Source organism: Trifolium pratense, linkage group LG4, assembly GCF_020283565.1.
Source record: "Trifolium pratense cultivar HEN17-A07 linkage group LG4, ARS_RC_1.1, whole genome shotgun sequence".
In the NCBI taxonomy this organism is placed as follows: Eukaryota; Viridiplantae; Streptophyta; class Magnoliopsida; order Fabales; family Fabaceae; genus Trifolium; species Trifolium pratense.
The window spans coordinates 54423114-54436792 of record NC_060062.1 but is presented as its reverse complement, the minus strand read 5'-3'; the positions used below and the strand labels follow the sequence as shown (position 1 = coordinate 54436792).

General features: G+C 34.6%; 1 protein-coding gene and 1 long non-coding RNA gene across 2 annotated transcripts; both read left to right on the top strand.

Annotated features, from left to right (window-relative positions):
* Positions 1-1018: 1018 nt before the first annotated feature.
* Positions 1019-1720, top strand: LOC123919676. Its single transcript, XR_006813298.1, has 2 exons — positions 1019-1244; positions 1345-1720. It is a non-coding gene; the product is annotated as an uncharacterized LOC123919676 (long non-coding RNA).
* A 2064-nt stretch (positions 1721-3784) lies between these two features.
* On the top strand, positions 3785-11696 carry LOC123922932 (serine/arginine repetitive matrix protein 2-like). Its single transcript, XM_045975589.1, has 3 exons — positions 3785-3823; positions 4061-4410; positions 10079-11696. The coding sequence occupies exons 2-3, from the start codon at positions 4079-4081 to the stop codon at positions 11694-11696; spliced, it is 1950 nt and encodes a 649-aa protein (XP_045831545.1). The 5' UTR covers positions 3785-3823; positions 4061-4078.
* The last annotated feature ends 1983 nt before the right edge of the window (positions 11697-13679 follow it).

The following is a 13679-nucleotide window of genomic DNA, read 5'->3' as shown; positions in this document are numbered from 1 at the left end:
TGGTAGTTAAATGTTCATAAATTCCATAATGATAAATAAATATGTTCAACTCAAGCAATCAGGTTTTTGTATTTAGTCATTGTTGTTGAGTAGCTGTGACAGTGAATCAAAACAATGGGTTGAACCTTTGTCTTATGCAGAAGATGAAAACAAGCCTAATATGATTGTCTACTTCGGTTCAAATATAGAATAATGAAAACTGTTGGTTAAAAGAAATGTTAAATTTTTTTTCTTCTTTAAGTTAATTTTAGGTTTCATTTTCTTTAAATTACAAACATTAGATAATTTGGTGTCTTAAATTTTTTTCGTTTCATTTTGATTACTTAAGTTGTGATTTTATTTTTTTGTTTTCACCACTCGTTTACTCTGGTTCGGGGGTCAGTTCTGACATCAAGTGGTTTCAGCCCCCTTCCGATCATAACTTAAAAGATCAAAGTTACTAATATTTATATCTTAAACGATCAAAATGAAACAAAAAAAAAATGTCAAGTTGTATAATATTTATAACTTAAGGGATACTAAGATGAAAGGAAAAAAAGTAATAGTATTTATAACTTAAGGGACACTAAGATGAAAGAAAAAAATTGAGTACAAAGTAAAACTTAAAATTAACTTAAACAACTTTTTTAGAGAATTATTAATATTGTTTAAAATCACAGTATGATTAATATAACTAAAACAATTTTTTTTTAGAATGATTAATATAAGAAATAATTAAGTTCATAGTTTTTACTCTTTGTTCTTTAATATAAGAGAAATTTTACATTTTAGATAGATCGAGTAACTAATGTATTTGGACTATAATGTTCAAACAATGATGATATGATATTGGCAAAATTATCATCTTGAATTCCTCTTGAAAATCTTCCAGCAAGTAGCATAAATAGATCTGATGAATTTGCTCTTGGTCATTTCAGCCACACTCTCTGAATTCTGTTTGCTAGATATCTCTTAGCAATGTGGGACTAAATCCACCCCTTCACACCCAACACAATGAAGGAAACTATATGTTCACCTTGTATTACGATTTATGACTTGCGAGGATGCCTTATTATATGTTGTTCCCTTTTCTAGTAGGAAATCGCAGATAGATGAAGAGGAATTGGACACGGTTTTTAACCCTCCTATACTTTTTTGTTCTTTTCTGCAGGGATGAAATGTATTTTCCATTAAGGGAACCTATTTGTGTGCATCGTGGCTCTACCCTAGAAGTACATTTCTGGCGCTGTTGTGATTCTACAAAGGTTGGTTTTTGATCATTTGTTGTTTTCCATCATATTTCTGTTCACCCTTGCATCTATTCTCTATTTCATGCATTTCAATATTTTGTGGAATCTAAAGCAGGTTTGGTATGAGTGGGGTGTTACATCTCCTTCTACATCTCTAGTTCACAATTGTAATGCACGTGCAGACTGTGTATGGCTTAATTGAATTTACCTCAATAATTTGCAGTCTGCAAACAAGTAGTCATAGCATCCTCAGTCCTCACAGCTGACAATAAATTGATTTTTGGAACTAGTATCGGTATCAATTCAATTTGGGAAATCATGTATCTGCTTTTCAGAACTAGCATAGCATCTGAGTTAGTTCTCTTATTGTCAGTACATTTTATAAAATCATGCCGCATTATAAGATTGTTGAGATGATCATTCTATGTACGCTGTGTAAAGTTGTAAATAAATATGGATTTTTCTAGGAAAGTTTGGTGAGTTTTCTTTTAGTTTGATCTTTTACTCCTGAATTTTTTAACTATTTTAAGGTGATCTGTGTCTGTGTGTGTTACATCAACTGATAGATATTGTGAGCATTGAGTTACATCAGCTTGTTTGCCTTCATTTCTACAGTTTTTCGGGTCTTCTTCGTAGCATGGTAAACCACAGTAGATTGTTTAAAAACTATTGGTTGCTCTATTGCCAAATACAAGATAGCTTGAAACCCAAACTACACATTCCAAAGTTCCTTGAAATGTTGCGAATGTGTCATGATGTGCATAGTAGTCTCATGGATCCTGCATAACTCTGATGTTATCACCACTTTTGATACGCCACCTTGCCTTAATTAGCTTTGCAACCAAAGTATTAGGATTTTGCAAGCCTCTCCCATGACAACCAAATAATCCCTTTATTATTATTACTTCCACTATCCCACAAGAACACATTAACCATTCTTTTTTAATTGGTTAAAATTTATGAATCCCACCAGTGGCGGAGATGCCACCCGGCATGCCCTGGCACGTGCCCGGGCTGCCCCACCCCAAATTATTATTATTTTTTTTTAAAAAAAATAATAATAAAAGAAACAAGAGAAAAAGAAGTACAGTAACGAGTTTGCGTTTCTCCTACTCTCTGTTTCATTCATTCCTTTCGCGATCGATCACCGCAGCACCACTCTCAAATCCGGTCTCAAATCTCTCTATTTCTCATTCTCTCAGTCTCAGGCCGCTCTCCGCCGCCGCTCTCAGCCTCTCTCTCTCGCAGTCGCAGCGCACACAGGTAAACTAAGCAACCCTAAAATTGAGAAATTGCATAAAATACTTAGAAATTGGTATTCCAATTATTATTCTATGTCTAACTTGATGATATTAATCATTATCCTTTGATGTTGGGTTGTAGTATGAGAAAAAAATATGATTCCTGTTTTAGGTTATTTAGAAAAAATTGGGATTTCAAGGTCTAAACTTGGTGAATTTGTTAAGAAAAAATTGGGATTTCAAGGTCTAAATTGGGATTTTAATGCTCCTTTTATTAAGTTTCTCACAATTGAGTGTTGAATTTGGGAAAAAAAATAGGCCGTAGGTTATTTAGAAAAAACTGGGATTTTAACACTGTTTCCATTCATTTGCCTCCTAATTTTATGTAGTAACTATTGGTATGTTATATTTCATCTCTCTTATTTGATTATGTTTTGCTGGTTTTTTCTTATTTGACTCATGCTAGCCAAAAAAATATTGCGGTTAAAATTGTGCCCAGGCTCCAATATAATCCTGGCTCCGCCACTGAATCCCACCAACCCATAATCAAGTGGTAAAAGGCATATGCTAACCAAGTGTTAAAAATGATAACATAAAACTTCAAATTTTAAACTTCTTTGACAAATACTTAAAAGGCTACATGTTAGCATGCAGAATCTTTTTAAAATAGTACACGGTACACCAGATTGATTAAAAAAATGTTCTATTTGAAAATAAAATTTAGGAGGGTGTATTGAATTAAGATTTTAAATTTTTTTTAAAAACTTTGATTAAAAAAATCTTGTGATATTGATTTTTAAAAAATATAAATAAATTTTGTGGTATTTAATTGAGATTTCTATTGTCAAAAAATTGAAATTTCTCACAACTTATAAAATATCTCTTATGGCCCGTTAAGTAGGTTGTCAGGGGATTCAATTTTTTGAACTCACCTTGTGTGTCTCACACCATTTTTATATTTGAGCGTTGTTATAATTTAGTGAACAAAACAATAGACATGATGAAGATGAGGATGAACCAAATATATGTTCATTACTCCCTCCGTTTTTTTATAGATATTTAGTTTCATCAGATTTAGCGTTTCTAATCAACTGTTCATTTAATGTTTTAAAGATAAAATTTGTCAACTGTACTCTTTGTCAATTACTCTTATATTTAGTCCAAAAAAAATTACACTTATATTTTTCAATAGAAAAATGTTAAATAATGTACTATTTAACGTGACCCATAAATAAATATATGATAAAATATCAAATCAAATATCATCATCATCATCATAAATAAAGTATCAACAACATTGTGGCTTCTCTATTTCTTTGAGTCGCGATAATTCTTCTTCCACATCGATAACAGGTATTACTACTCTTCGTTTTCTTGTCTCGGATCACAGATTCAGACATATTCTTCTTTTTCTTCTACGCTCAGCTTTTTATCCGTTAATTGCAGTCGTTTAAATTAGGGTTTCTCATCTTTTTTCATTTTGCCGTTCAATTTGTTAATTGCATTAGATATATATTTATTTATTTAAGATCTGTGAATTTAAGTTGATATTAGGGTTTCTTATATGATTTTTTGGGTTTTCAATTGCAGTCGTTGCTTTGTCACAATATGTATAACGGAATAGGGTTACAAACTCCAAGAGGGTCTGGTACCAATGGGTACATTCAGAGCAACAAGTTCTTCGTCAAGCCGAGAACTTCCAAGGTTGCTGAGAACATGAAGGGCTTTGAAGGAGATCAGGGTACTGCTGGTGTTTCCAGAAAGGCTAACAAAGAGATTCTTGAGCATGATCGTAAGCATCAGATTCAGCTCAAACTTGTTATTCTTGAAGACAAGTTAATTGATCAGGGTTATACTGATGCTGAGATCGCTGAGAAACTCGAGGAGGCTCGCAATAGCTTGGAGGCTGCAGCTGATGAAAATGATTCCAATTTGGACAAGTGAGCTTTTGGATTTTAGATATTTGCTTATGAGTATGACATATGATTCCAATTGATGAATTTGTTGGTTCTGTCATTGCTTTACCAAAATTTTCAAGTGTATTAATTGTTATTGGTTTTTATTGTGCACAGTTTTTTGTTTTTGATTGTGGAGAAAATATTTTATTGGTGTTGTTTTTGTTGTTGTAGGAGATTATATTATATATATGATTATAATTATTAATTAATGTTGAATAGTATGCACCCCCTAGAGCAGGATCCTAGGTACACCGCTGCTGTTGTTATTGACATGATAATAGACTCTAGAAGGATGGAAAGCTCAAGATAGAATTACTGTTATATAATATCTGAATATTAAGTGTCAACTTCTTACAATAGCTATATAATATTAAGACAATGGATGGAATAATCACTCCCTGCAGTGATGACAATTACATGAAATAGGAAAACAATATTCCCAAGATGAGAATACCACTACTGGTGTGAGGAAGGTTCTCACTCCCAGTCCCTGCTACCACTCCAATCCAATCCCTCTTGCATCATGCGTGACCTCCTCCTTTAAACACCTCTCTTTCACTCACTCCCATGCTTCCCTCCACTTCTTGACTGCCATGTGTGCTGTTAGTTATTCCCTCTGTCCCCACCAACTCCTCATTCCCTTTTTTACCCCTCCTCCTATAAACAAACTTCACATACCTATCATTGACATGATAATCTTTTGCTAAACCTGGATGATGGCTTATTAGGTTGTGATTTCTTTATGTAGATTTTGAAGAAAAGGTTTTGTAGTCAGAATACAGTTACAGATAAATAATAACCTATGTTCAGGAAATTATGATCTAAAAAAGGAAGGACAATTTTTCTACTCTTAATTTCGCAGGATAGCCTAGACTGCCCAAACATGAGGGATCTGCTTTAGATGTTGTCATACCCTAATTTTGTCCTACCCATTTCAAATACACACTATCCATCTCATTTTTATTTTTTCTTCATTATTCCCACATTCCATTATTTTATTAAAAAAATCCAAAAATATGTTCTTTATTATTATTAAAAAAAAAATATAACACAACAACAGCAAAGAGAAACTCTTCCTTAGGAATAGATATAACCCATCAATTTTAGGCACAACCAATACAATTGTGACAGCTCATAAAAGCTGAAGTTTAGATTTTTTTTCATTTATCATTCTCTCTCTTCTTCTTGTCTCTATGCCCAGATGATGATGCCGCATCACCACCACCATCAACAACAACACAGAACCTTATCATTTTCTCCTCTCTCGCCTATTTTTCCATCTTCCATTAGCCTCACTGCTTACTCCCTGTTTCTTTGTTGCAACAAAGCATAGAACTCTAATGGAAATATTAAACTAAAAAAATATGTTTAAATTATTTAGAGAACCCAAAATGCAAATTGTTAACAAAGGAAATTTTTTTAAATGGAAATAATGATCTTTGTTCAGTTTATTGGTTTTCCTTTCTATAATCTTCAAGCTAGTTCATTCTCTTTTTCATATTATTTTTCTACTTTTTTATTTTGAAAAATCCCATATAATTGGTTTAGTTATTGATTATTGAAACCCATATTTGAAGTGAAGAAAGAAACTACATGAAGACAAATTTGTTATATCATGAATTCAAGTTTTTGTGATGAACTCAATTAATCTAGACATACAAATTGGGTACCACATTCTTGAAAAGCTATCAAAACAAATTGGCACAGTTTCAACAAGATGATGTTTTTGTTGTATTAGATTGGGTTTGATTTTTTGGATCTGGGAATTTTAATTTTAATTTGCCTGTTTTTCAAAATAAAACCAAACAATCTAATATAGAAAAACAGAAAGTAATTGGGGATTTGGAATTTCTAGGTTTGGGTTGTGTGGTTTTCAATTGAGGGAAATGGAACATTTTTTTTTTTAAGGCAGAGGGAAATGGAACATGTAATCATGTAGATCTGTATTGCGGGTCAGATTGAGTGTTGGTGTTGATGGTGGTGGTGGACTGGTGGTGATGCAGAATCTGGGCATAGAGACAAGAGAGAGAAATTATAAATAAAAAAAGATTTAAACTTTAGCTTTTATGAGCTGTCACAATTATATTGATTGTGCCTAAAATTGATGTGTTATATCTGTTCCTAAGGAAGAGTTAAGCTGTTGGAGGCGTCCCCCACCCCCTTTTTTATTTTTATTTTTATTTTATTATTATTATTATTATTATTATTATTATTTCAAAACAAAAAAAATAGAAAAAGTCAAACAGAAAATGACAAAAAAAAAGCAACAACAGCAGCACGCTCCCCCTCCCCTGTTTCAGCTTTTTCCTTCACCTCACCATACTTTCTTCACCTTTTCTCACCAAATTCAATTCTCACACTCAATCCAATTCAAACACTTCAATCCAATGGATAAAGAAACCCTAAATTTGCCTATAAATTGATCCAGCAGAATTGAAACAGGGAGAGGTGAAAAATCAGAGGGAGAGAGAAGAAAAAACAATCAAAAATCTCACATTTTCATCACTTTCTTCCATTTTTCGAAATCCATTCAAACCACCCTCAAACTTCAATTTTCTTCACCCAAATCACTCCAAACACCTCCCTAAGCTTGAAACCACAAGAAAAACGAAGAAAAACCATCAACAAAAGCTTACACAAGGTTCAAAAATAGCCAATAAAAGAGTGAGAGTTAACCCACCGAAACAAAGCACAAAACAAGTAGGTTTCTAAACGTTTTCTACTCATGAGTACCTACTGAAGCTTTTCCAACCTTTCATTTTGTCTAAATCGCACAAATGTAGATTTTCAAATTTTTGGGGTTTTAAAGTTTCGAACTTTTTTTGAGATATAAACATCTTTTGAAAAATCTAGGTTTATATTCGTGATCTACGCGAAAAACCGAGCAAAATCGTATACTCATTTATAATTTTTGATGATGTTTTGACGAAGTTGTTGTTTGGCCGTGAGCTTCAACAAGCTCTTCCATGGCCGCTCTGTACCTGTTCTTCGCGAAGAGGAAGAAGAAGGAGGTTAGGGATGACCACGTGTCATCCCGTGAGTGGTTCATTTTATTTTAAAACGTGACTGTTAGATAGATCCAAGGGCTAAGATCTGTTATGTGATTTTTAAATCACAGCCACATGATTTAATCAAAAGGCTCAGATCCATGACGTCTACTGTGCACCTCTGTTCTCATGCCACACTGGGTCCTTAAACCGTTTGATTTTATTTTAAAGATCCAAGGGCTGAGATCTGTTATGTGATTTTTAAATCACAGCCGCATGATTTAATCAAAAGGCTCAGATCCATGACGTCTACTGTGCGCCTCTGTTCTCATGCCACACTGGATTATTTTTTCTGTTTTTTTTGTTTGGACGAATTGGATCTTGGGCTGGGCCTGGTGTTGCAGATTGCTATTGCTTCACCCCCAGAACCCATTCTTGCACCCTCAGAAGCGTTTTACTTACTTTTACGTGCTTATTTATATAAGTGCTTATTCAAATAAGAGTTTATTCACATAAGTGCTTATCCATTGGAAATGATTGTTTGAGTTATTGATTAATTAGTCAATTAATTAAACACTTGATTAAGTGAGTAACCATTTAAGTTGTTTGATTAAAAGTGCTTAAATTACTAGGTGCTAAAATGGCTAAACACTTAAATAAGTGATTATTAGTTAAGTGATTAATTAATCAAAACCTCTTAGGCTTATTTTAATAAGTTCATATTTAATGTTTGGTTTACTTACTCGATTTAATACTTTCATCTCAAGTTTGTTTCTCAAAAACACTTCTTTACTTGAAAAAACCTCACAATTAAAATAAATGGAATGAAAAAGGGTTAGTCTGACGTATAGCTTTCTCTCCCCGAATGATTCGAGACCCTGACGTATGGCTCGTGACTTGAATCATTCTCATTCCCCATTGGAAATGATTATTTGAGTTATTGATTAATTAGTCAATTAATTAAACACTTGATTAAGTGAGTAACCATTTAAGTTGTTTGATTAAAAGTGCTTAAATTACTAGGTGCTTAAATGGCTAAACACTTAAATAAGTGATTATTAGTTAAGTGATTAATTAATCAAAACCTCTTAGGCTTATTTTAATAAGTTCATATTTAATGTTTGGTTTACTTACTCGATTTAATACTTTCATCTCAAGTTTGTTTCTCAAAAACACTTCTTTACTTGAAAAAACCCCACAATTAAAATAAATGGAATGAAAAAGGGTTAGTCTGACGTATGGCTTTCTCTCCCCGAATGATTCGAGACCCTGACGTATGGCTCGTGACTTGAATCATTCTCATTCCCCAACGCTAAAAAACATTAAAACACTTCATCATCCGCTTTATCTTTCCTTTTGATTTTCTTAAATCAAATAAAAGAACTTAAGCATAATTAGAGTGAAAAGGGGTTAGTCTGACGTATGGCTTTCTTCCCCGGATAATTCGAGGCCCTGACGTATGGCTCGTGACTCGGATTATCCTCATTCTCGGACGTTTTCATTAAAACTCCTAAAATCAACACAACACACTCAAACCTTTTCTCTGCCCACGCGCGCAGTAAAAGTAAAACCCTTTTCACAAAACGGGTGACGTTTTTGTCCTTTCTCCGTAACACAAACAACGCTTAAGCCTCCGCCGCGCGAGCATACAAGCAGCGTTTAAATACGAGAATGCGACATTCTCCGTAATACAAACCACGCTTAAGCCTCCGAAGTGCGAGTATACAAGCAGTGTTTAACTACGAGAATGCGACTTAGACGTCATGCGTCTAAAAGCAACCAACCCACAAACATTTTTTTACCCTGAACTACGAAACCCTGATTTTCCCATTGCACCTGGGAATACGTAGGAGCAGGATTCAACATCTTGTCGGGCACAATAATAAAAAACAAAACTTTTTTCCCCGCATCTATAATAACATAAATAATAATAAAAACAAACTTTTTTCTATCGATGAAGCAAGAAACGAGTAATCAAGCAAACATTAAAAAACACATTAAAGCAAACAAACAATTTCCTTCTAAAAGGTTCCCGTTGAGTACAACGGATGTGAGGGGTGCTAATACCTTCCCCTCGCATAACCAACTCCCGAACCCATTTTTCTCACCACTTAAGGTTTTCTCGATATTTTCCTTTCCCTTCTTTGGGCTAAATAAAATTCGGTGGCGACTCTGTTTCTTTTCGAGTGTTCACACTCGAGGATTTTTCGCGCCGCGACAGATGTAAATTACCTAAACTGATGGAATAGGTTGTACATGATTATTAGCTGATAGAAATGAGTCAAATTGCAATCCTAATTGAGTTAAATTTCTCGCTCTTTCTTCTGTGTGTATATCAGCTATCTAGTCTTTCTTATTCCATATGATTATAGAAACTTGTGTCTTAATCTTGAATATTTGGCGAAACTGATTACTGATTGTTTTAGTTCATGTATGAGTATGACTGATGATTTGATCTTTACACTGCTTGTTGAATTGTCCATTCTCTCTGAATTGTTGGTCAGCATGACATTGTTTTTGTCCATAGGTTTGAATTAAGTGGTTCATATTCATTTTTGGGGCAGTTTATGAATTAATGAATTAATTATTTTCATGACAAAAAACTGAAATATACATATCCTCATTGAAAGCTGAACAATAATTTTTTTTTTGTGGATTTTCAGGGTTTCTAATACACAGACTCATCAAATTGCTGCTAGAAAGGAAAGGCAGATGGAAACATTGAAAGCTGCTCTTGGCATAGTTTCATCTGAAGCTAATGAATTAAATGCAGAAGGGAATGATGAGGGGCCTGACAATGAAGGGAAAGATGTTTCTTTTGCTGATGCAAAACATATTCTGAAACCTGAACATTCCTTTTTGGACAGAGATTTCAGTCGGAAGAAACAACTGGAGGTAATTCAAAAAGAAGAAACTACTAAGAAAAAGGGTGTTAAAGACACAAAGCACCACAAGAAGGGTGGGACTCTCAAGAAAAAGTACAAGGATGATTCATCTGATTCAGATAGCAGTACGGATGATGAGAAGACAGGTAGAAGGAAGCACAGTAGGGTTGATACTGACAGTAGTGATCGATCTGATTCTGATAGTGATGCTAAGAGGAAGGTCAAGGCAAAAAAGAAGCAAAAGACATCTAAGCACCACAAGAAAGGCAGGGTGGAGGACAATGATGATACTGATTTTAGTTCTGATACTGATGACAGCACCCGTGCAAGAAAAAGTAATAAAAAACCAGAAAAGGCTAGTAAGAGGCATGATTCAGATGGTGATTCTGATCATCATGAAGTCTTACATAGGCATAAGACTAAAGAAGTGGAGGGACATATGAAGATGAGCAAACGTTATGATTCCGAAGAGGAATCTGATGCTGATAGTGAGGAAGAGAAACATGGTAGACTTGAGAAGCAGAAAACGAGAAGGTATGGTTCTATTAATGAGGACTCTGGTAGAGTCGGTGTTAAGCATGCTTCAGGACAAGACAAACGTGTTAAAAGGCGATCATACTCTTCCTCTGATGAGAGTCGCAGTGATAGTGATTCGGGCAGCAGTGATAGTGATCGCAGGTATGAAAGAACTAGAAAAAGTGGGGTTGTAGCAAAGAGAGGTCTACCAAAGAAGCAAATAAATGTCAGAGGTAATGCTGCCGAAAAAGAGAAAAATAGTGCTAATGTTGATGGATTGGATTCTTTAAGAAAATCTTATAGGAGAGATTATAAAGAGGGTTCAAATTCTAGAAGTCAGGCAATTGCAAAGGGTGACAAGATTGATGAAGACAGAGATAGGGAGACTGTCAAATTGGCTAAGCATGGTGTAGAGGATAGGAAGTTTGGTAAAATAGAGTCTGAGTCAAAATCTCGAATTTATCAAAATGAAAATCAAGAAAGAGATGATTATTCTAAGTCAGCTAGGCTCGGAGGGAATGATAATGAAACTGAGCGGAGAGGCAGAAATTATAACAGGGATGTTGAATCACAATCTGTTGGACGAATTGATCAGAATAGGGAGGATTATGACACAAGAACAAAAGGAAGAAATGATAATGATTATAAAAAGGATCAAGATGACCATGGAGAAAAAAAACATGGAAGGAATGAATATGACCGCACAGGAAGAAAGCAGTTAAGGGATGAGGATGGTTCAAAAGATCGAGTGCTTAAAAGGGATGGGGAAGACCATCCTGAGAAAAAGAGCTTAAGAGATGAGGATGGTCGTGGAGAGAGAAAACATGGAAATGATGAAGATTATCCTACAGGAAGAAAGCACTTGAGGGATAGACAATAGACTTTATATACAATATAAAACCCTTTCCCGTGTCACAATCAGAGCAGAGCTTCACCGACGACTCGACATCGAATACCACAAAATCCTGTAAAATCTGGACCCCCAACGGTGCAGCACATAACACATAAAAGAGAGTTAGATAACATACTCAAAATATAAGTGTAAGTAAATGGTACTTAAACACTTCTTCATAAAAACATGCATAATCATACATTATACATATACATCACCATCATTCATGCATATCCATATATCATGCATATACTTCATTTATCACATAATCAATCATTCACAAAATACACCAAACATATAGTTTCACGTCGTCTCGGACAATACCAAAACATCAACAAATATCACATAACTCAATTACAAATAGGGATATACATAAAGTTCCTAATGTAATCTAACACCACAAATACATTGTTCAGATTATGGTCATGACGGACCCTGCGTTGTTCATTTTATAGTCATGACGGACTCTGCTCCTCACATACGGATTAACAATCAACATTTACCAAGTACGTGTCAAACATCATTTATCATAAAATGCACACATAATCCCTAATGCAATCTAATGCTTCACATTCATGCTATGTCCTCTAGACACCTCTAATGCATGTGGTACCATCTTCTTTATTAGAGTATCTCACCTCTAATATCCTTCTTTATCGGATAAATATAATCCGATATCCTTCTTTATTGGAATATCCAATATCACATATATTCATGAATGCATGTATGTATTTCATGAATTCACTCACAATCAATAGCATTAAGCTCTTCATTTACTAATGTGGAACACTATCCAACATTACTTCATTATTAAGATAACACTATACCTTAATATCCTTCTTTATCGAATAACATAATTCGATATACTTCTTTATTAAGTTAATTAACACCTTAATATACTTCTTTGACATTTTAACAAACATCATCAACACAATCAACAACAATTATATTCCACACATATAATCAACAACTATCATCACAATACAATTAATCATGGTTATAAACACCTAATTGCATGTTAGGATACCTTAAATCCATGTTACAAGTGCCTAATTGCACTTAGAACAACTATCAAAAAGTTGCTGGTCCAGTACTGTTCGCTAAGCGAAGGCTTAGCGAAGCTCACCAGAGGATCACCTGCTCATGGCGAGCATGCAGCGAGCTTGTGGCGAGCTGTTCGCCACACGTTCGCTGAGCGAAGGCTTAGCGAGTGCCTCCTGTCAGGACAGTTCAAAACTTGCGTTTTTTACACCAAATCACCCAAAAATCCCATTTTTCATGTTATAAACCCCAAATGAGTTTGTATTCAAGCATAACAAACATATCTAAACACAAAAGGACGGTTCATTTCACCGATCTACCATTTTTACTACGAAAAAGTAGAGATTCAACACTTTTACTCAAAACTCTCAAGAACACAAAGTTCTTGAGTTTAATCCTTTATAAATCTCGTTTTTAACCATTAGATTCGTTCATACATCATGATAAGAGCATGTTAAACATGTTATGAACCTTAGAATCGATTTCCATTAAGAAAATCCATCCAAACTAAAACGAAAATGGGGTGGAGGAAGTTCGGGTGAGGAGAAATCGACATTCTCCCCTTCCTCGGGTCACCCACGAATATGAAATCTACTCTCTTACCTGGATTCGAAGAAAACACGACGAAGCTCTCGAATCCCTAGCTCTCCTTCTTGCCCTAGCTCCTCAAGCTCTCTCCTCCTCTCTCAAGAACACAAAAGAATCATGAGAAATGAATTCTCTCTTCCCTCACTATGCCCATATGGGCGCTCCACACACACACAAGGCCCATTGGGCCTCAAGCCCAATTGGCTTGGCCCAATAACACGTTAACTCTCTCTACTCGCTTAATAACTAAAGTACTCGATAAATAACTCAAGTTATTAACTTAATTAAAATGCCACGTTAAATAAAATATTTTAACACATAAAAATAATAATATGAAAATTG